Source organism: Garra rufa, chromosome 7, assembly GCF_049309525.1.
Source record: "Garra rufa chromosome 7, GarRuf1.0, whole genome shotgun sequence".
NCBI classification, from domain to species: Eukaryota; Metazoa; Chordata; class Actinopteri; order Cypriniformes; family Cyprinidae; genus Garra; species Garra rufa.
The window spans coordinates 43,148,803-43,173,322 of record NC_133367.1 but is presented as its reverse complement, the minus strand read 5'-3'; the positions used below and the strand labels follow the sequence as shown (position 1 = coordinate 43,173,322).

The 24,520-nt window shown below is 36.6% G+C and overlaps 2 protein-coding genes across 3 annotated transcripts in view; one reads left to right on the top strand and one right to left on the bottom strand.

Annotated features, from left to right (window-relative positions):
- Nucleotides 1–12,296: 12,296 nt before the first annotated feature.
- On the top strand, nucleotides 12,297–16,553 carry tm4sf4 (transmembrane 4 L six family member 4). Its single transcript, XM_073844705.1, has 5 exons — nucleotides 12,297–12,584; nucleotides 12,800–12,889; nucleotides 13,352–13,494; nucleotides 13,588–13,768; nucleotides 15,265–16,553. Exons 1-5 carry the CDS (start codon nucleotides 12,411–12,413, stop codon nucleotides 15,271–15,273), a joined length of 597 nt encoding a protein of 198 aa, XP_073700806.1. The 5' UTR covers nucleotides 12,297–12,410; the 3' UTR covers nucleotides 15,274–16,553.
- Nucleotides 16,554–20,698: 4,145 nt separating this feature from the next.
- wwtr1 (WW domain containing transcription regulator 1) overlaps nucleotides 20,699–24,520 on the bottom strand; it is a 73,837-nt gene continuing 70,015 nt past the window's right edge. For both annotated transcript variants that reach the window (XM_073843960.1, XM_073843961.1), the window contains exon 6: nucleotides 20,699–22,279. In XM_073843960.1, coding sequence (XP_073700061.1) covers nucleotides 22,092–22,279 — 188 coding nt within the window. In that variant the 3' untranslated portion in view covers nucleotides 20,699–22,091. The remainder of the gene's footprint in view (nucleotides 22,280–24,520) is intronic.

Here is a 24,520-nt window from a genome sequence, read left to right as displayed (position 1 = left end):
TATTAGTTAATACTAACAAAACACAGTAACACACACTGGTAGGATACTAAGATATGTAATCGCGATTAGTATATCACTTCAGTACCATATTGTAACTAGCGTAACAGTCTATAGAACTTTATATAATAGTAAAAGGTACTTACCTTTTGCAGTTTGCATGATCTTTAGCTGCAGCTAAAAGTCCATATTCGCGTTTGTTTGTTCTCAATCTTCATCCCACAACCAAAACTCGCTCAAAATATGAATTAAACAGTCAGACGTAAAATAATCCACGTGAAAGCCGTTGCTATAGAAATGACCGAAACAGACTGCAACAGAAGCCGATCAGCATATTCAAATTTAACCGGGAAACGGCTCCCTACTAGTCATTGGCCAGAATAATCAAAGGCAGCGATAATCAAACGCTCATTGGCTGTCGCCAGTACCGTCATAGATTGCAAGTTGCCGTGTTTCACTTTCAGCCGGTAATGCGTGATTTAAATAAGAAAGCGCGTCATTAGCTTTTTCAGCATTTAACAACTTGAATTATGCACTGCTTCCCACACTAAATTATCATCCTACTGTATATTCCAGCAGAGAGGACTGCAAACGTATTGTCATTTGGACTACTGTGGTATTGCTTTTTGACACGACTAATGCAAATAAATTATACACTCACTCTTTATTGGTTAATTTTTTCTTTATAACAATAAAAAAATGTAATGCAATACATTTTTATTGCATGGTTACATGATTTGTGGATTTTAAGACTGATTTTCTATTTTATACATATTCTACTTTTTTAGAATTACAGAGTTTTAATGTAAAATACACCTAAATAAAAACTAATATGATTTACTTTCAAATTACACCGTGTTCCAAATTATTATGCAAATTATATCTTTCTCCGATTTTCATAATTAGTCAATGCAAATGACAGTCAGTATAATTTTTTAAGTTATCAAACATAGGGTATAATTTGAATTTTATTGAACAAACCTCCTAATGATAACAGTATTTATTTCAAAAATAAAAAAATTAAAATGCACTGTTCCAAATTATTATTCACAACAGAGTTAAAACATTTTATAGGTTGTAAAGAACTGAAAATTGGCATTTTCTGAATTTGCAGCATTAGGTGGTCATATTTACTGAAATCAAAAGCTATTTCAATCAAAAACATCCTAACAGGGCAAGTTACATCTTAACATATATAGGACCCCTTCTTTGATATCACTATCACAATTCTTGCATCCATTGAACTTGTGAGTTTTTGGAGAGTTTCTGATGGAATATGTTTGCAGGATGCCAGAATAGCCTCCCAGAGCTGCTGTTTTGATGTGAACTGCTTCCCAACCTAATAGATCTTTTGCTTGAGGATGCTCCAAAGGTTCTCAATCTGGTTGAGGTCAGGGGAGGATGGTGGCCACACAATGAGTTTCTCATTTTCATACTTTGCCGAGGTCATTTTCACACCTTCAGGGACCCTAAAGGAACCTACCAGCTCTCTCCCTATGATTCCAGCCCAAAACGCCACCTCCTTGTTAACGTCGCAGCCTTGTTGGGACATGTTCCATCCACTATTCCATCCATCTGGACCATCCAAAGATGCACGACACTCATCAGTAAACAAGACTGTTTGAAAATTAGTCTTCATGTATGTCTGGGCCCACTGCAACCATTTCTGCTTGTGAGCATTATTAGGAGTGGCCGAATAGTAGGTTTATGCTCAACTGCAAGCCTCTGAAGGATCCTACACCTTGATGTTCGCGGGACTCCAGAGGCACCAGCAGCTTCAAATACCTGTTTTCTACTTTGTAATGGCATTTTAGCAGCTGCTCTCTTAATCTGATGAATTTGTCTGGTAGAAACCGTCCTCATTCTGCCTTTTCCTGAACAAACCAGTCTGTGCTCTGAATCAGCCACAAATCTGCATCAGATCACACTTAAGTTTTTGTGAAATATCTAATGTTTTCATACCTTGTCCAAGGCATTGTACTATTTGACACTTTTCGTCAGCAGAGAGACCTTTTTTCTTTCCCATATTGCTTGAAACCTGTGGCCTGCTTAATAATGTGGAACATCCTTTCATAAGTAATTTTCCTTTAATTGGGCTCATTTGGCAAACTATTTATCACAGGTGTCTGAGATTCATTTCAGTGATCCAAAGAGCCATGAGACACAATACCATCCATGAGTTTAATTGAAAAACAATTTTTTTTATGTTTATGACACTTACATCCAATTTGCATAATAATTTGGAACACGGTGTACAAAAAGAACATTAAATTGTTAGTATAGACATAAACCTTAATGAGCTACATTATTTAATTACAGATTGTTTTTGTAATTTTATGTCAATGTGTAAGTAATTTAAGAAAACAGAAAAAATACTGCAAAAAAAAAGAATTCCTGTAATTTGTCATTAATGGAATAATACTTAAAATAATAGTTAAGTTGTTAATTTACAGATATTGTTTGTAATTTTACAATGTTTTTAACAATTTAAAATAACACAAAAAATACTGTAAAAGTAATTTTCCTGTATAAAAAATAAAAAAAAATGTAATTTGCCTTTAATGATATAGGACCTAAAATAACAGTCAAGTTGTTAGTTTACAGATATTGTTAGTAATTAGTGGTGGGCATAGATTTTTTTTTTTTAATCTAGATTAATCTCACTGTAATTTTGAAATTAATCTAGATTAATCTAGATTAAAATGGCTAATTTGAATTCTGCTGAAGGCTATCCGAATATGTGTGCTACCCAAATAATGACTAAAAGGTAGTCTTTGAGAATGGGTTTCTCAAGCCAGGTGGCACATTAGACCAGGCACTCATCTCCTGTTTCCAAAATGCATCACAAACTGCTTGACAATTGCATTTACAACATAATTAACTATACAAACTTGTGTAACCAAGTACTTCTGCGCAAAAGGCTGCATGACGTGCGCGTTCCCCTTAAATACACAGACGCGTGCGGGCATGGATATCTGTGTGCATAGTCTTCGATTAAACTGCGTTGCTTTTAGAAGCGTCAATTCAGTTGTTGCATATAGTTTAATGTCTTTATTTCGGGATTATCAAAGTAAATTATAACTCAAATTTGAGATTTTACTGGGGCACGTGCAGGGTCTAGCAACGCACCTGCCCTGAAGCAAACCCGGCGGCTTCATAGGTGCATCCATGTTTGCACGTCTCGTTTGATGTGGTCATTTCACACTCACAGTAGGCATACACACAGGTTGAAGACACGTTCTCACCTCCTACAGTGGCTATAGGTATACGTCATCCGCACTAAAATATCAAGGTGAAAGTCATCATATCTTGCGTAGTTTAGACCCAGTTCCCAACCCAACTTTGAGAATAGATTAACGGCGATATTCTTTTTATCGCCTGATAAGAGTCTCACGTTAACGCAGCACGTTAACGCCAATAACGGCCCACCACTATTAGTAATATTACTAAGTTATGAATGTAATTTGAAATCACAGAAAACTACTGTAAAAAAGTTAGTTATTTTCTGTAAAATTAGTAAATTAGTAAATTAGTAAAACTGCAGTTCAAACCAAACTTAGCTTATAAATATGCCATTCAAGACGCATATATGTGTTCCCAGATCAAACCTATGCCCACTTGGCCCATAAATATGCCATTCAAGACCCATATATGCGTTCCCAGATCAAACCCATGCCCACTTGGCCCATAAATATGTAATGCAGGACCCATATATGTATTCCCAGTTCAAACCCATGTCCACTTGGCCCATAAATATGTCATGCAAGACCCATATATGTATTCCCATATCAAACCCATGTCCACTTGGCCCATAAATATGTCATGCAGGACCCATATGTATTCCCATATCAAACCCATGCCCACTTGGCCCATAAATATGTCATGCAGGACCCATATGTATTCCCAGATCAAACCTATGCCCACTTGGCCCATAAATATGCCATTCAAGACCCATATATGCGTTCCCAGATCAAACCCATGCCCACTTGGCCCATAAATATGCCATTCAAGACCCATATATGCATTCCCAGATCAAACCCATGCCCACTTGGCCCATAAATATGTCATGCAGGACCCATATATGTATTCCCAGATCAAACCCATGCCCACTTGGCCCATAAATATGTCATGCAGGACCCATATTTGTGTTCCCAGATCAAACCCATGCCCACTTGGCCCATAAATATGTCATGCAGGACCCATATTTGTGTTCCCAGTTCAAACCCATGCCCACTTGGCCCATAAATATTCCATGTAGGACCCATATATGCATTCCCAGTTCAAACCCATGCCCACTTGGCCCATAAATATGTCATGCAGGACCCATATGTATTCCCAGATCAAACCCATGCCCACTTGGCCCATAAATATGCCATGCAGGACCCATATATGCATTCCCAGATCAAACCCATGCCCACTTGGCCCATAAATATGCCATGCAGGACCCATATATGCATTCCCAGTTCAAATCCATGCCCACTTGGCCCATAAATATGTCATGCAGGACCTATATTTGTGTTCCCATTTTAAACCCATGCCCACTCGGCCAATAAAAATTCTATGCAGGACCCATATGTGCATTCCCAGTTCAAACCCATGCCCACTTGGCCAATAAATATGCCATTCAAGACCCATATATGCGTTCCCATATCAAACCCATGCCCACTTGGCCAATAAATATGTCATGCAGGACCCATATATGTATTCCCAGATCAAACCCATGCCAACTTGGCCCATAAATATGTCATGCAGGACCCATATATGCATTCCCAGTTCAAACCCATGCCCACTTGGCCCATAAATATGTCATGCAGGACCCATATATGTATTCCCAGTTCAAACCCATGCCCACTTGGCCTATAAAAATTCTATGCAGGACCCATATGTGCATTCCCAGTTCAAACCCATGCCCACTTGGCCCATAAATATGCCATGCAGGACCCATATATGCATTCCCAGTTCAAACCCATGCCCACTTGGCCCATAAATATGTCATGCAGGACCCATATATGTATTCCCAGATCAAACCCATGCCCGCTTTGCCCATAAATATGTCATGCAGGACCCATATATGTATTCCCAGATCAAACCCATGCCCACTTGGCCCATAAATATGTCATGCAGGACCCATATTTGTGTTCCCAGTTCAAACCCATGCCCACTTTGCCCATAAATATGTCATGCAGGACCCATATTTGTGTTCCCAGTTCAAACCCATGCCCACTTGGCCCATAAATATGTCATGCAGGACCCATATATGTATTCCCAGATCAAACCCATGTCCACTTGGCCCATAAATATGTCATGCAGGACCCATATATGTATTCCCAGATCAAACCCATGCCCACTTGGCCCATAAATATGTCATGCAGGACCCATATTTGTGTTCCCAGTTCAAACCCATGCCCACTTTGCCCATAAATATGTCATGCAGGACCCATATTTGTGTTCCCAGTTCAAACCCATGCCCACTTGGCCCATAAATATGTCATGCAGGACCCATATATGTATTCCCAGATCAAACCCATGCCCACTTGGCCCATAAATATGTCATGCAGGACCCATATATGTGTTCCCAGTTCAAACCCATGCCCACTTGGCCTATAAAAATTCTATGCAGGACCCATATGTGCATTTCCAGTTCAAACCCATGCCCACTTGGCCCATAAATATGTCATGCAGGACCCATATTTGTGTTCCCAGTTCAAACCCATGCCCACTTGGCCCATAAATATGTCATGCAGGACCCATATATGTATTCCCAGATCAAACCCATGCCCACTTGGCCCATAAATATGTCATGCAGGACCCATATATGTGTTCCCAGTTCAAACCCATGCCCACTTGGCCTATAAAAATTCTATGCAGGACCCATATGTGCATTTCCAGTTCAAACCCATGCCCACTTGGCCTATAAAAATTCTATGCAGGACCCATATGTGCATTTCCAGATCAAACCCATGTCCACTTGGCCCATAAATATGTCATGCAGGACCCATATATGTATTCCCAGATCAAACCCATGCCCACTTGGCCCATAAATATGTCATGCAGGACCCATATTTGTGTTCCCAGTTCAAACCCATGCCCACTTTGCCCATAAATATGTCATGCAGGACCCATATTTGTGTTCCCAGTTCAAACCCATGCCCACTTGGCCCATAAATATGTCATGCAGGACCCATATATGTATTCCCAGATCAAACCCATGCCCACTTGGCCCATAAATATGTCATGCAGGACCCATATATGTGTTCCCAGTTCAAACCCATGCCCACTTGGCCTATAAAAATTCTATGCAGGACCCATATGTGCATTTCCAGTTCAAACCCATGCCCACTTGGCCCATAAATATGCCATGCAGGACCCATATATGCATTCCCAGATAAAACCCATGCCCACTTGGCCCATAAATATGTCATGCAAGACCCATATATGTGTTCCCAGATCAAACCCATGCCCACTTGGCCCATGCCTGTCCCTTATGTGACCCATGTAATCAGCTCATATGGGCTTCCTATGTGGGACTCATACTACAAAACCTACATGGGACCCGCTGATTTCACCCAGCCAAAGCCCATGCCCACACAGTTCCCATGGAACCCGTAGTTAACCCAGCTGGGCCCCACAAGTCATTGCTGGCTGGGAAATGTGCCCTGATTTCCAGACTCCTCTTCCTTGGACCCCGCTACCTCTTACTCTCATTCTCATTCTCACACTTATCTGCCTTAGACCTCCTCCATCCATGCTGGCAAAGAACAACACAGACATGGCACCTTTTTTTATAAGGCCTGCAGGCTAATTGCTAATTGAAGATTTGTGTGAAGAAGTGTCAAACAGGTGCTTCAGTGATTTCAAACTGATCTAGGTAGTTTCTAATAGTTAGGAATAGATGGTTTCTGTTTAGTTACCATAGCTAAAACAATGGAGTTTGGACTGCTTGAATGACATCCGTGTTAACTGTTTTGCAAAGGGGTGGGGAAAATGTGTCAATCCAATGAGAAAGGGTTAACACATTCGCAAGACGTGTCTTCTGCTCTGCTGAGATAGCGATGATAAAAACTGAGTGGATCCTAGTTTCTTTAACCAGGTCAAAGCAATCAAGAAAAACTGTAAATGTATTTTTATTTATTTAGAGAGACTTTGCCACTACAGTACAAAAAGTGTAAATAAAACCATACAAAAAAAAAACTTTTATTGGGCTGTAAAGTTAAAGTCAACATTTATAAGTCAACGTTATGCGCTGTGAAGGCTGTAAGGGATATACAGTATGTAGCATCATGTATGTTTTCCAGACCTGCAAGACCTTTATTCATTTTCTGAACACAAATTAAGTTATTTTTTTAAAGAAATCTGACAAAAAGTATACTCTAAAGTTACGGTTGAACCACTGGACTATTTTAACAATGTCCTTACTACCTTTCTGGGCCTCGGATGTGTCAGTTGCATTGCTGTCTATGCAGGGTCAGAAAGCTCTAGAATTTAATAAAAAATGTTTTAATTTGTGTTCCGAAGATGGTTTAAAACATCGTGAGGGTTAGTTATTAATGACAACATTTTCAGTTTAGGGTGAACTAACTCTTTAACTTGGTCTGATGGACACATCAAATGTGTGCAAGATTCATAGTAGAAATGTAAACATTTCTCACAGTCTGACATTTCCTCCATGTGTAGTTTTTTCCAAGTCTAAAATTTGTTATAATACAGTGCCTTGCAAAAGTATTCATACCCCTTCATTTTTTTTCAGTTTGTTTTGTTGCAGCATTATGTTAAACTGCTTTAAATTAGTCTTTCCCCACATCAGTTTACACTCCATAAACCATAATAATGACAAAGCAAAACCAGATTTGCAAATTTTACACATTTATTAAAAATAAAACACTGAAATAAGTACATTGCATAAGTATTCATACCCTTAACTCAGTACATAGTTGAAGCACCTTTACAGCCTCAAGTCTTTTTGGGTCTGATGGGACAAGCTTTGCACATCTGCATTTGGCAATGATCTGCCATTCTTTGCCTCACCTTTTCACCTCTCAAGCTCTGTCAGCTTGGATGGGGGCTACCAGACATTTTCTAGAGTCCTAGTTGTTCCAATCATCTTCCATGGATAATGGAGACTACACGCTTCTGTGAACCTTCAATGCAGCAGATTTGTTTCTGAACTCTTCCCTAGATCATTGCCTTAACGCAAGTCTGTCACTGAGCTCTACAGGCATTTATCTTGACCTCAGGACTTGGTTTTGGCTCTGATATGCATTTTCAGCTGTAAGACCTTTTCTGAGAGGTGTGTGCCTTTCTAAATCAGACTTATTCAAATGAATTTGCCACAGTTGAACTTCACTCCAAGTGTAGTAACATCTAGAAGCAATATGAATGCTCCTGAGCTAAATTTCGAGTGTCCCAGAAAAGGGTATGAATACTTATGCAACGGGATCTTTTCAGTTTTTTATTTCTAATAAATTTGCAAAGTTGTTACAAACCTTTGTGCTGTCATTATGGTGTATGAGATGTAGATTGATGTGGGAAAAAAAGTAATTTAAAGTAGTTTAGCATAATGCTGCAACAAAACATGAATTTTGCAAGGCACTGTAAATGTAGAAAGTCACATCTCTTGTTAATCATTGTTTAACTTCTATAATGTTTAAAATGTATATTTAGAAGAGACAAAGTGAGGTCACAGAGAAACATCTAATAGAAAATGTTGCCTCTTACAGAAAAATGTAGGCAGTACCATGGATTACCAATACCTTAGTACAGCTAAAACCATGGTAGAGTCTCGTTTTGGTCTGTTAGTTTTCCTTCCATTTCAGTTCCATGTGTTCATTTCCTCATTTGCTGTGACAGTTAATGCTCGCTTAGTGCACCTGTTTCTTGTTCACTTTGTTTTTTCCTGTGTATTTGAGCCCTCAGTTTAGTTCTACTCATTGTCCAGTACTAACTTTGCTTCATCATGTGAAGGGGTTATATTGCTTCTCTGCTATGGTCTTGGTTATGGTTTCATGTATTGAACACCTTTGTTTTGTTTTGCTTTAAATAACGTTACAGCAGCTGTTAATACAGTTTATGCACATCGCCTCTTCCTTCCCTTCACTTCGCCTGCACTGAAGTAGGACTCAAGTACATCTTCAAAAGTAATTTCAGAATTACTTCTCTTGTTTTTGAAATATAGTTAGTGCACTGCTATAGTGTATATATATAAAAGTATAGTGTATAGTCTATAAAAGTAGACCTTTCAAGCTTTCTATACATTTCTCATGTCTAGGTATTTGCTAAGATTCAGGTTGTTATATTTACATGTCTGTGAAGAGAAGTGACAGAGACCGAGACGGCAGAGAGCGCACCCTGTTTATTTTCTTTATTTTACAAAAGTACATTGTTTTGTTGCTATCACAGTGAGGTCAATAAGTATGTGATCACCCTGTGATTTTGCAAGTTCTCTTACTTAGAAATCATGGAGGGGTCTACAATTTTCAGCATAGGTGCATTTCCACTGTGAGAGACAAAACAAGATAAAAACCCGGGAATCACATTGAATGATTTTTTTAACAATTTATTTGTGAATTACTGTGTCAAATAAGTATTTGATCACTTGAGTCAAAAAAATTTAATATTTGGTACAGCAGCCTTTGTTAACAATTACAGAGGTCAAACGGTTCCTGTAGTTCTTCAGCAGGTTTGCACACACTGCAGGAGGGATTTTGGCCCACTCCTCCATACAGATCTTCTCTAGATCTGTCAGGTTTTGGGGCTGTTGCTGAGCAACACAGAGTTTCAGCTCCCTCCAAAGATTTTCTATTGGATTTAGGTCTGGTGACTCCAGAAACTTGATATGCTTCTTACGGAGCCACTCCTTGGTTTTCCTGGCTGTGTGCTTTGGGTCATTGTCATGTTGGAAGACCCAGCCACGACCCATCTTTAATGCTCTGACTGAGGGAAGGAGGTTTTTGCCCAATATGTCACAATACATGGCCCCGTTCATCCTCTCCTTATTACAGTGCAGTCGTCCTGTCCCCTGTGCAGAAAAACACCCCCAGAGCATGATGCTTCCAGTCCCATGCTTCACTGTAGGTATGGTATTATTGGGATGATACTCATCATTCTTCTTCCTCCAAACACAGCGAATGGAGTTAAGACCAAAAAGTTTGGTCTCATCTGACCACAGGACTTTCTCCCATGACTCCTCTGGATCATCCAGATGGTCCCTGGCAAACTTCAGACGGGCCTGGACATGGGCTGACTTAAGCAGGGGAACCTTCCGTGCGATGCAAGATTTTAAACCATGACATCTTAGTGTATTACTGATAGTAGCCTTGGAAACGATGGTCCCAGCTCTCTTCACGGCATTGACCAGCTCCTCCCGTGTAGTTCTGGGCTGATTCTTCACCATTCTTGGCATCAGTGATATCCCACGAGGAGAGATCTTCCGTGGGGCCCCAGTCCGAGGGACATTGACAGTCATCATTAGCCTCTTCCATTTTCTGACAATTGCTCCAACAGTTGCTCTTTTTTCACCAAGCTGCTTGGCAATTGCCCCGTAGCCCTTTCCAGCTTTGTAAAGGTCTACAATTTTGTCTCTTGTGTCTTCTGACAGCTCTTTGGTTTTGCCCATGTTGCTACTTAGACTTTGGCTGATTGTGGGGTGCACAGGTGTCTTTATGACCGCCAACGACCTCAAACAGGTGCTACTAATTTAGAATCATGAGCAGAGTGTAGCTGGACTATTTAAAAGCAAAATAACAGGTCTTTGAGGGCCAGAAATCTGGCTGATAAGCAAGTGATCAAATACTTATTTGACACAGTAATTCAAAAAAAAAAAAAAAAAAGTTAAATAATCATAAAATGTGATTTCCGGATTTTTATTTTTAGATTAGTCTCTCGCAGTGGAAATGCACCAATGCTGAAAATTGTAGACCCCTCCATGATTTCTAAATAAGAGAACTTGCAAAATCACAGGGTGATCAAATACTTATTGACCTAATTTTATAACTATACTATACCTTAATCTTATCTGTGGGATGTTTTTCATGTCCGCGGGTTGAAGCGATCCCCATAACATGATATTTAGCCCATAGAAGGTGTCTCACATTTTCCCACAGCAACATTAAAATAGTGTAGATTAGTGTGACATAATTAATATTGGGGGCATTCAAGTTATGACATATTTTAACATTTAAAAAAAAGGAGCACAATAGTTACATTCCATGGTAATTAATTACTTCCATGAAGATGTAACTCAGTTACTAAATCTATTTAGGGTGATATGGCCTAAATCATGGCCTAAATCATGGCCTAAATCATGGCCTAAATCTTGGCCTAAATCTTGGCCTAAATCTATCAGGGTGAGACCCTGCAGCCCAAGACCGGTTGCTCACTGAAGCTAAGCAGGGTTGAGCCTGGTCAGTACCTGGAAGGGAGACCTCCTGGGAAAACTAGGTTGCTGTTGGAAGAGGTGTTAGTGAGGCCAGCAGGGGGTGTTCACCCTGTGGTCTATGTGGGTCCTAATGCCCCAGTATAGTGATGGGGACACTATAGTGTAAAAGGCACCGTCCTTCGGATGAGATGTTAAACCGAGGTCCTGACTCTCTGTGGTCATTAAAAATCCCATGGCACTTCTCGTAAAGAGTAGGGGTGTAACCCCGGTGTCCTGGCCAAATTCCCTCCACTGGCCCTGGTCAATCATGGCCTCCTAATAATCCCCATTCATTGAATTGGCTCCATAACTCTCTCCTCTCCACCTGTAGCTGGTGTGTGGTGAGCGCACCGGCGCCGTTGTACTGTGGCTGCCGACGCATCATCCAAGTGGATGCTGCACACTGGTGATGGTTGAGGAGAGATCCCCCATATGATTGTAAAGCACTTTGGGTGTACGGCAATACACAATGAAAGCGCTATATAAATGCATCATTCATTCATTTGTGAGTAGTAACTAGTAAATATAACTAATTACTTTATTAAAGTAACATATGCCCAAAACTGCACATTTGTCATGAAGAGGGTAAAGTTGAGATATTATTATTATGAAAAGCATCATCCACAGCTTCTCCTATCAGAAATGTTGTCAAATCATCAAATGTGTTCATGGTGCATTGATGAATGTGAATGATTGTTTGTGCTGTTGGATCATAAAGTGTTGCATGTTAAGGTGAGGCCGCTGTGACTCAGTAGTGATAATATGAGGGATCTGATAGATGAACGCACCTCTGTAGGTGTAGGACACACCACAGTTACACATTTACAGAGAGGTGCCCATCACTGACATCACAGCAGCAGTGGGGTATATAAATCCAGACCAACACTTACCTGCACAAGCACAGGAACGGAAGCCTTACCCAAACAAAGGACTCCGAGACGCCAGACCCATCGCGCATACCCTACTTTGGACCGTATTTGACTCTAGCAAAGACTGAATTATGTGTTCTGGAGGTTTTGCCAAATGCCTGGGGATAACCCTCCTCCCGCTGGCCATCATCTGTATCATCTGTAACATTATGCTGTTTTTCCCGGGTGGTGAAGTACTCGATAATACCAATGACATCACAGAAGAAGTCTTTTACTTTGGAGGAATTCTGGGATCTGGTGTGCTGGTAAGTGGATGAGCTACTGCAAATAATTTCATGTCAGAGGAAAAGAGTAAAACAAAAGACTATCCGTTTTTAAATAACTTTAATTTGAGCCTAAACTTCTGAAAAGTTCCGTAAATTCACTAAAGAAACAGTTTAGTAGCATTTAAAGGGGTTTTTAAACGTATGTTTTAGAGGTAACGAAAAGACCTTTAAGTAATGAGCTGGTCTTTGTTTAGATGATTTTCCCTGCGCTGGTTTTCCTGGGCATGAAGAACAATGACTGCTGCGGCTGCTGTGGAAATGAGAGCTGCGGAAAACGTTTTGCGGTGAGAAAACGGCCCTTTGATTCGAACGCTCACAAGTCCATGTTACAAATGACATTTTCACACCACTGCAAAAAATGCTTTTCTTACTTGGGTTTTTTGTCTTGTTTCCAGTCAAAATATCTAAAAAATTTTAAATCAAGAAGAATTTTCTAGACAAGTCAAACTTATTATATATAAATCAAAATTAAGTATGTTTTTGCTTGGAACAATAGGGTAAGAAAAATAATCTTGTTTTCTGTTTGAAATAAGATTTTCTTTTTGCTTGTTCTAAGCAAAAACTCACTTAATTTTGACATGTTTTTTCTGCAAACAGGAAAATAATTTGTACTCGTCTAGAAAATCCTTCTTGATTTAAGAATTTGTAGATATTTTAGCTGGAAACAAGACAAAAAATACATTACAGAAACAGAAGGATTGTATTCATGTTTCAGTTTTAACATCTGTTTCATTTTTTCAATCTAGATGTTCGGCTCCATTTTGTTCGCCCTGGCTGGAGCTGTGGGCGCTGGCTACTCCGTTATTGTGTCTTGTGTGGCCATTAATCATGGTCCCAAGTGCTTCATCACCGATGAACAAATTAACGCCACTTACCCATTTGGCGACGGGTGCGTGTTTTTATCAAATGAATAAAACTCAAGTCATATACCTATAGCTGCAGCATTGGCATTAACACAAGTTGTCTGGTTTCTTCTTTTCAGAAACTACCTATCTAACAGAACTCTGTGGGATGAATGCAAGGGTCCAGGCGATGTTATCACATGGCATCTGACCCTGTTCTGCATTCTTCTGGTGACTGGTATAGTTCAGATCGGTCTGTGCGCTTTCCAGGTGATCAACGGGCTCATCGGCACCATCTGTGGAGACTGCTGCGGCTGCTGCGTATGTGCAAAATCTGATCGTAATAACCCTAATAGCACATGTACATCTTGGAGATGTCTACACTGTGAAAAAAACAAAAAAAACAAAAAAATTTGTTGAGTGAACTTAAAATAATTTGTTACCCTGCTGCCTTAAAATTGTAAGTTGAATCAATTCAAATGTCTAAGTTATCACTTAGTACAACTTAACATTTTTAGTTGATTAAACTTTTTTGAGTTGACTGAACTTAAAATTATAAGGCAGCCAGGTAACAAATTATTTAAGTTAATTTAAGTTGATTCAACAAATTGTTTGTTTTTACAGTGTATTTGACGTCTGCATTTACATCTACAAGACGTAGTTTGCTCATCTGCAATATGTCTATTGGACGTTTCCTATCAGATGTCAAATAGACGTCTATGAGATGTATTTAAGATGTTTCTGAATTAGAATGCATGCAAAACTGACATCTTACAGATGTCTGCCAGAACGTTTGTACACTGTAAAAAAACAAAACACACAATTTGTTGAGTCAAATATCTAAGTTGTCACTTAGTACAACTTAACATTTCAAGTTGACTAAACTTTTTTGAGTTGACTAAACTTAAAATTTTAAGGCAGCCAGGTAACAAGTTATTTTAAGTTGACTATTCAACACTATTCAAACTCCAACTGTCAAAACTCCCAGAATCTCTTGGGACTCAATTCCCATAGAAGCTTCCCTTCTATGCACTATATTTCTAATCCATTCAAACTCATGTAAACTAACTTGCTAATCTTGCTAACAACATGCTAGTAACATGCTTATCATGCTAAAAACATGCTAGTAATTTGTTAATCATGCTAACAACATGCTAGCAACATGTTAAAACTAAATAAAACACAATTTGTTGAGTCAACTTAAAATAATTTGTTACCCTGCTGCCTTGAAATTTTAAGTTGAATAAACTCAAATATCTAAGTTGTCACTTAGTACAACTTTTGTTTTGAGTTGACTAAACTTCAAATTTTACGGCAGCTAGGTAACAAATTATTTTAAGTTGACTATTCAACACTATTCAAACTACAACTGTCAAAACTCCCAGAATCCCTTGAGACTTAATTAAGCTCATGTAAACTCATGTAAACTTACTTGCTAATCATGCTAACAACATGCTAGCAGCATGTTAAAACAAAACACATTTTGTTGAGTCAACTTAAAATAATTTGTTACCCTGCTGCCTTAAAATTTTAAGTTGAATGAACTCAAATATAAGTTGTCACTTAGAACAACTTAAAATTTTAAGTTTAGTCAACTCAAAAAAAGTCAACTTGAAATGTTAAGGCAGCCAGGTAACAAGTTATTTTAAGTTGACTTAACAAATAGTTTTTTACAGTGTACACAGCAGATGCTTTCCGGATCAAGAGATCTTTAACAGACATCTTGCAGACATACCTGTGCTATCTTTTACTTGTTTAGGAAATTGCATTTCTGATCTGTTCAAATAACTCAACCCTGTGTTGTTTTTTCTCCACAGAGCTCGTAAACCACTCAGAATGGACTTGGATCAATGATTCTTCAGGACTAATCATACATCCACATCTCTTAATTGTCCACGTTTTTTCACCTCATGATTTGTATTTATACTTGTCAGATGGAAGTTGTTTTCTTCCGTGTTTGCTGTATACCACACGTGCCTGATGGCTGTTGGCTTATGACGGCGAGAGATATTTTATATCAATTTATATTGTTATAGATAGCCTATATATGAATTTGCATATTGATATATATATATATATATATATATATATATATATATATATATCCTGATAGCACACGTACATCTCAGAGACGTCTGTTTGACATCTGCAAGATGTAGTTTGCTCATCTGTAATACGTCTAATGGATGTTTACTATCAGATGTCAAATAGACATCTATTAGATGTCTTTAAGATGTTTATGAATTAGAATGTATGTAAAACTGACATCTAACAGACATCTCCCAGACGTTTGTACACAGCAGATGCTTTCCAGATCAAGAGATCTTAAACAGACATCTCAGAGGTGTCTCTGTGACATCTGCAAGACATTTGCAAGACATCGGTTGGACGTCTATTGGACGTTTCCTATCAGATGTCAAATAGACGTCTATTAGATGTCTTTAAGATGTTTATGGTTTAAATGTATGTAAAACTGACATCTTACAAATGTCTGCCAGATGCTTTCCAGATCAAGAGATCTTCAGCAGACATCTCAGAGACATCTATTTGATGCTACATTTACAGCTGCAAGACTTAGTTTGCTCATCTGCAATACGTCTAATGGATTTTTCCTATCAGATGTCAAATGGACATCTATTAGACATCTTTAAAATGTTTATGAATTAGAATGCATGTAAAACTGACATCTTACAGATGTCTGCCAGATGTTTGTACACAGCAGATGCTTTCCAGACCAAGAGATCTTTAACAGACATCTCGGAGACGTCTATTTGACATCTGCAAAACGTCTATTAGATGTCTTTAAGATGTTTTTGATTTAAAATGCATGTAAAACTGACATCTTACAGATGTCTGCCAGACCTTTGTACACAGCAGATGCTTTCCAGTGTATCGATACATAAGAATATTGAATATTTATTCAAGCTGTAGGAGAATGATATTTTCATACAAGTAGCCTATTTAGACTTTTTTTTAATGATGGATAAAGGGAATGTGCAAATATTTGATAAAAGATACGTCATATTTTATCTCAGGAAATTGGTACTATATTAGTAAAAGAATTACTATATTTGACACTAAATAAAGTCTTGATTTAAAAAAGAAACACATGGCTGTCCTTGTTGCCTACTTGCACTTTTCCGTCTCACTCAGCAAGAACTCGACTGATTTTGAGAAAACAGGAAGCAGCAGGACGGACAGAGAGATGATCTGGGAAGCACCCTGAGAGACTCTGGAGAGTTCAGGGTTACTTCATAAACAACAGCTGCCCTGCTGTAGATGATTTGCGTCATTTTTTTTATAACTAAATATGCAAAGGGCGTGCAATAACATGCACTCTTCTCGATAAGAGTTCTTATGCAATGCTATAACTTGCATCCGAGTAATTGAGAAGGCTTTCTGGCTAAAGTAAATGTTTGTTGTTCCGCCGGTGAGTTGATGCGTTAACAGGAGGTTTATGAGGGGAATGTTATTTTATGATGGGTTTATAGGTAACACAGCTCTCATCTTCACACAGGAATGATTAACTTCATGCTCTGTGATGCATGTGACTGGCGCTTTATTACTGATAATCCTTTATCTGACTTGAGCTAAAAATATTACAGCTGCATGATAAATGATTTGTTTATCAGTACAACGGAAGCGTTTCACAGCAAACAGTCAGACCTGCAAATATCACTTACGCAACAAGCATCTTCACAAAATTAAGTAATCCTATTAAGTGCATGTAGTCCAATAGTAACATAGAAGTTTGACTTTTTAAAGTTAATCACATTTTGAGTTAAACAGTGATACTAACTCTATAAGACATGTTGAGGTGATGCAGAGACCCCTGGTGGAAACTTGAGGAATTTTTTGTCTTCATGTGTCATTTAGAAAAGTCTGTTGGATGAAGTGTTCTCACTTTCAGAAACATTAAATATTGTATTTTTAAATGTGTTTTTTTTCTTAATGGACAATCAGCTAAACTGCATATATCTGTTTATAATCTAACCATTACATTTTATTTTGTCCATGCACTTTTTATTTAACATTATATTGCCTACTGAAAAACCAAACAGACACCATTACAAAAATTTTAATGGTTTTACTGGTTATAATGGGACTTGTATTGGTTTTAATGGAAACTCTAATGGACTCTGTGAGTTTCTACTGGTAATTGGTCACCTTTTATGGGTGGCCTGTTAAAACTACCAAATCTTAATGGAATACGTCCTAAAACCATTTTTTTTTTTAATAGTTTTAATGGTTAAAAGTTGATGGTTTGCAATGTCTGTAATGGTATTTGTAGTAAAACCATTAGTATTTCTGTGATGGTTTCTATAGTTTTTTTTTTTCTGCAGGGTTGTTTGGCCTCGTGGTTCAGTCAGGGAAAACACACCTTTTCTCACAATCTTTATATGCAATATTGTTACGATCCTACTGTACTTATACATTTGAGGTCAAAAGTTTACATCCCCTTTCAGAATCTGCAAAATGTTGATTATTTGGCCAAAATAAGAGGGACCATAAAAAAATGTGTGTTATTGTTTATTTAGTACTGACCTGAATAAGATGTTCCCATAAAAGATAAATAATAGTTGCATTTAATAAAAATGACCCCGTTCAAAACTTTTTCATCCCCTTGGTTCTTAATACTGTGTTGTTTTATTTTTCGTTTAGTGATAGTTGTTTATGAGTCTGAACAGTTAAACCGTCTGCTGTTCCTCAGAAAAAAAATCCTTCAGGTCCCACAAGTTCTTTGGTTTTCCAGCATTTTTGCGTATTTGAACCCTTTCCAACAATAGCTGTATGATTTTGAGATCCATCTTTTCACACTGAGGACAACTGAGGGACTCATATGCAACTATTACAGAAGGTTCAAACACTCACTGATGCTCCAGAAGGAAAAAACATGCATTAAGAGCTGGGGGTGAAAACTTTTGAACAAAATGGATGCGTACATTTTTGTTATTTTGCCTAAATATATATATTTTTTTCATTTCGTACTGCTCTTCAGAAGATACAGCAGATACTTACATGTTTCCCAGAAGACAAAATAAGTTAAATTTACCCTGATCTTCCTATTCAAAAAGCTCTCACCTCCCTGCTTCTAATCCATGGTTTTTCCTTCTGTCATCAGTGAACGTTGTGTCCATGTGTTATATGCATTATAGTTCAAATTTGTATTAAATGCAATACACTTTAAAGTGCTTTTTGAGCCAGTTAAGTATGTATTTTTTATAAACACTTCTATTGTCTTTGATTTACGGTTATAATATGGTACGGTAAAGTATAATGTACTAATAAAGTACTGACAAGTCGAAAGTTTTAACCACACCAGCGGGTGAAGACAATGAAACACAGCTACACATCCATGCTAATAAAACCATTTTATTCTTTGCCTTTTTGATTTCACTGACAATTTTAGAGATTTCTTAGAGTTTACAACCACATTTCTCACGTACAATACACCGCTGTAATATTTCTGTGGTACGCCGTTTGTTTTCTGAGCTTTCCAGCATGTGAACAACATTCACATCAGTAATCTTACAAAACCGAAAGCATGCTGAAGTGTTGAGCACTACGTAAATCTGGCATCAACCGGTACAGATTACACTCACCAGATCTCATCTTACCTCATAACACAACAAAAAAAAAAAAATCTGCATTTTATGTAACTGAAGCCTGTGGGAAATTGCATGATTTAGGTTCCGGAAAAGCAGTTTATATCATAGGAAATGGTTAAATCATTAAAAGGTCCCTCTTGCTAAGTGTCTGGAGTGGATCGGGCTGCTCAAGACCACCAGATCTCATCCTTAGTGTCCAAAACTGAAGAAACCGACGTCTCTGAGGTCATTCGGGTTCGAGAACAGCTCGTATCGGCTCTTTCTGACCCGCTACTTAACCGTTCGGTCCTTACGAAGGACGTCATGAGCTCAGTTTGACCTACAGCTGTTACAAATCACCCAACAGTCTTCACAATCCACAAATCCAACACACTTCTATTCATAACCCATCTATACTGCCCTACAAAGGCAAAGTGCAGTAACTACGCCAACACTGAAACTGAGAAAAATGCCTTTAAAGTTTCTACACCATATCTGGCATTGGTTTGGATTTTGCAGTTACTGCAAAAAATTGAACCAGGAGACTTTGCCACAAGACAAAACAGTTGTCACAAAGCCCATTTTAAGCCTTAACTCAATTTTGACCAAATGTGTAGTTACTGTGCTTTGCCTTTGGAGGGCAGTATAACATAACCATAAACAATAAAGAAGGCATGGCGAGGTGGGTCTATACACCTCTGATGCTATGAATATCAAACAGATCAAACATGCAATACAAAAATTAGACCTGTGTAGAAAAAAAACAAAAAAAAAAACAGATTTATATGTTTATATATCAAACTGGATTTCAGCCAGGGAACTAAAATCAAGAAAAAACCAAGTGTCGGCCCCCAGTAACCATCCAAAAGAGGGCGAAATTATCTCTGGTATCAGAAAATACTTAATGCAGATATCGAGGGACTAGATCAGTATTGCTGAATCCTTGGCATATTTGTAGTGCTTCGAAAACATCTTAAAAATTCCTGAAAAAAGGAAACAAATCTAAAAACTATTTAAAAAAAGAAGAAGTTCGTAGCTCTTGATAAATACTAAACTGCAAACTAATTAAATGCACCAGATGTCAAGAGCGCAGAATAGAAAATAGGAATACTGTAGCAGTATATAAAAAACATATATGATATGAAACGCTTTGTCTACAAATGCCACCTGGAGCATCATGAGCTTCACACAATAGCTAAACTGGAATAAAAGTAAAACACATCTGAAATAGTTAATCGCTAGATATAAAGTCACAATGTAAAGCTTTGACAGGCACGCTTCTGCTACTGATTTGGCAAAAGCAGGGTGAATCTCATTAAAACGTAAGGACCATTATGATTTTTTGACAATTAAACAACATTAGTACATTCATTTAAACCAAGAAATCTAGTGTTGCATTACTGTAATAAAAAAGTTTGTAATTCTCATTCTCAGTCATGATTCACATTAGTGTTTGGAGCAAACATGCTTAATTATGATTAAAAAAAAATCCTAATTGGTTTAATTTTCTTTAAGAATGCAGTTCTTATTGCTTATTCTTGATCCAAATACATTTTTTGTATGAAAGCTTATTTCTGCCAAGGAATAAACTAACAATTCTGAGAAAAAAAGAAGTCAGAATTTCGAGAAGTAAACTCACATTTCTGAGAAAAATATCAAAATTATGAAAGAAAAAACAATTCTGAAGGAAGAAACTCAAAATTACAACTGAACTCTGAATTCTGGGAAAAAATCTCAAAATGATGAGAGAAAACTTATGGAAAAAAGTGAAAATTATGAGAGAAAAAACTAGTAACTCTCAGGAAAAAAGTGAAGATTATTAAAAAAAAAAAAAGTGATTCTGGAGGAAAAAAGTCATAATTCTGAGAAAAAGTAAAAATTATGAGAAAGACGTGTAATTCTAAAGAAAATTGTCAAAAATTATGAGAAAAACTAGTAATTTTAAGGAAAAAAAGTCAAAATTACAAGAGAAAAAACGTAATTCTGAGGAAAATAGTCAATATTATGAGTGAAAATTACAAGTTTTCTCTCATAATTGACCTTTTTCCTCAAAAGTACATTTTTTATTCTCATAGTTTTGACTTTTTTTTCCTCAAAATTACATTTTTTTTCTCAATCACAAGGTCTTCTCTCATGCTTTTGACTTTTTTTTCTCAGAATTATGACTTTTGTTAATTCAGAGGAAAAAAAAGTAAAAATTATGAGAGGAAAACTTGTAATTCTAAGGAAAAAAGTAAAAATTATTAAAGACAAACTTGTAATTCTGAGGGAAATAGTCAAAATTATGAGAAAACGTGCAATTCTGAGAAGAATATTAAAAACGATGAGAGAAAAACTAAAATTTTTCTCTCAGAAAGTAGTCAAAACGATGAAAGAAAAAGTGATTCTGAATGAAATCATGAGGAAAAAAACTCAAAATTATCCAAGGAAAAAAGTCTAAACTATGAGATAAAAAATGTAATTCTGAGGAAAAAGTCAAAATAACGGGAAGTAAATTTGCAATCCTGAGGGAAAAAAAAAGTCAAAATCATGAGAAGTAAACTTCCAATTCTGAGGCAAACAGTTAGTATTGTGAGTTTACATTACATTTGTAATTCTATCATTCTTCTTTTCTTTCTTTAAAATCGAAATTACCTTTTTATGATTTTATTCTGTGGTGGAAATAAGCTTCCACACATTGTTGACAGGTTCGGTGAGATTCACCCGGTAAAGCTGGACTCTCTCTGGGTTCAATGTACTGACACACAAGCGTGCCTGTTAAACATGATCAGACACTATTCAGGCGTTTCCGCTATCGATGCGATCATTCTGAACACAAACACAGTCAGAATCGACTCAGTTACTAAACAAACATGTTTGTCTTCCTCCACTACGGTTTGATTGACGCGTGCTCGCTTATTTGTTCGCAGGCTAAACACTTTGGTATTGTTCATCGACTCGAGGTGAGGGAACAAATCTGACACCTAAAAAAGTGATACTAGAGGAAGAGGCTGATTGAATACATAATATAATATATATATTTATATAAAAGAGTCTTTAGTCTCGGGTGCGGGAGTCTAGAGCCAGGTCAGGAAGGGCTCGCTCTTGTTCAGCACTGACTCCACGTCGTTGAGGATGGGCATGAGGTCGGCGCCCTCCAGGGTCCCCAAGTCCACGTTGGTGCCGGGCATGGAGTCCAGGAAGTCTGGGAAACGGCTCTGCTGGGGTACGTTTACGTTCATACTGACTGGCACCATGTTCTCACCTGCAAACAGGAAGATGGGAGGTTAGGGAGGGGGAAGAATTTCCCTAGCAGTCATAAAAGATTATTGTTGTCCTTCACGACCTCTAAACATCTATTAAACTAGCTAACAATCATGTTTATTCAATGAATAGCACCGTCACTGGCATGAGGAAAGATAAACATGTTATACTGTATGTGTTTAATTGATTTAGTGCTTTATTTTAGACATAATGCATTGCATTGAAAAGAAGAGAACAAGAAACTGGAACTGAATTATTGTCACAAAACCTATCCAAAATATGGCCAGTTAATATAAAAAAAAAAATCTAAATTATGAAAGAAAAAAGTTATTCTAAAGGAAAAAAGTCGTAATTCTGAGAAAAAAAAAGTCAAAATTATGAGAAATGTGTAATTCGGCGAAAAAAGGCCAAAATTACGAGATAAAATGTAATTCTGAGAAAAAAAGTTGTGATGCTGAGGAAAAAATTTAAATTTGTGAGAGAAAATCTTGTAATTCTGAGAAAAAAAAAATCTAAATTATGAGATTTAAAAAATTATTCTGAGGAAAAATTCAAAATTATGATGAAAAACGTAATTCCGAGGAAATTTTTAAATTCTGAGAAAAAAAGTCAAAATTACGAGAGAAAATGTAATTCTGAGGAAAAAAGTCTAAATTATGAGAATAAAAAAATTATTCTGAGGAAAAATTCAAAATTATGACGAAAAACGTAATTCTGAGGAAAATGTCTAAATTCTGAGAAAAAAAGTCAAAATTACGAGAGAAAATGTAATTCAGAGGAAAAAAGTCTAAATTATGAGATAAAAAAATATTCTGAAGATAAAAATTCAAAATTATGACGAAAAACTTCTGATTCTGAGAAAAAAAAAACGTGATGCTGAGGAAAAAAGTAAATCTTGTAATTCTGAGGAAAATAGTCGAAATTCTGAGAAAAATTTGTAATTCTGAGGAAAAAAAATCTAAATTATGAGATAAAAAAATATTCTGAAGATAAAAATTCAAAATTATGACGAAAAACTTCTGATTCTGAGAAAAAAAAAACGTGATGCTGAGGAAAAAAGTAAATCTTGTAATTCTGAGGAAAATAGTCGAAATTCTGAGAAAAATTTGTAATTCTGAGGAAAAAAAATCTAAATTATGAGATTTAAAAAATTATTCTGAGGAAAAATTCAAAATTATGATGAAAAACGTAATTCCGAGGAAATTTTTAAATTCTGAGAAAAAAAGTCAAAATTACGAGAGAAAATGTAATTCTGAGGAAAAAAGTCTAAATTATGAGAATAAAAAAATTATTCTGAGGAAAAATTCAAAATTATGATGAAAAACGTAATTCTGAGGAAAATGTCTAAATTCTGAGAAAAAAAAGTCAAAATTATGAGAGAAAATGTAATTCTGAGGAAAAAAGTCTAAATTATGAGATAAAAAAAAATATTCTGTAGATAAAAATTCAAAATTATGATGAAAAACTTCTGATTCTGAGAAAAAAAAAACGTGATGCTGAGGAAAAAAGTAAATCTTGTAATTCTGAGGAAAATAGTCGAAATTCTGAGAAAAATTTGTAATTCTGAGGAAAAAAAATCTAAATTATGAGATTTAAAAAATTATTCTGAGGAAAAATTCAAAATTATGATGAAAAACGTAATTCCGAGGAAATTTTTAAATTCTGAGAAAAAAAGTCAAAATTACGAGAGAAAATGTAATTCTGAGGAAAAAAGTCTAAATTATGAGAACAAAAAAATTATTCTGAGGAAAAATTCAAAATTATGATGAAAAACGTAATTCTGAGGAAAATGTCTAAATTCTGAGAAAAAAAGTCAAAATTATGAGAGAAAATGTAATTCTGAGGAAAAAAGTCTAAATTATGAGAATAAAAAAATTATTCTGAGGAAAAATTCAAAATTATGACGAAAAACGTAATTCTGAGGAAAATGTTTAAATTCTGAGAAAAAAAAGTCAAAATTATGAGAGAAAATGTAATTCTGAGGAAAAAAGTCTAAATTATGAGATAAAAAAAAAAATTCTGAAGATAAAAATTCTAAATTATGATGAAAAACTTCTGATTCTGAGAAAAAAAAAACGTGATGCTGAGGAAAAAAGTAAATCTTGTAATTCTGAGGAAAATAGTCGAAATTCTGAGAAAAATTTGTAATTCTGAGGAAAAAAAATCTAAATTATGAGATTTAAAAAATTATTCTGAGGAAAAATTCAAAATTATGATGAAAAACGTAATTCCGAGGAAATTT

Bases quoted from the DNA above. Each gene is read 5' to 3' on its own strand.
- tm4sf4 (XM_073844705.1), top strand. From the start codon at position 12,411: ATGTGTTCTGGAGGTTTTGCCAAATGCCTGGGGATAACCCTCCTCCCG. The intron at 12,585-12,799 runs GTAAGTGGATGA...GTCTTTGTTTAG, and splicing joins TTCTGGGATCTGGTGTGCTG to ATGATTTTCCCTGCGCTGGT. The intron at 13,495-13,587 runs GTGCGTGTTTTT...TCTTCTTTTCAG, and splicing joins ACTTACCCATTTGGCGACGG to AAACTACCTATCTAACAGAA.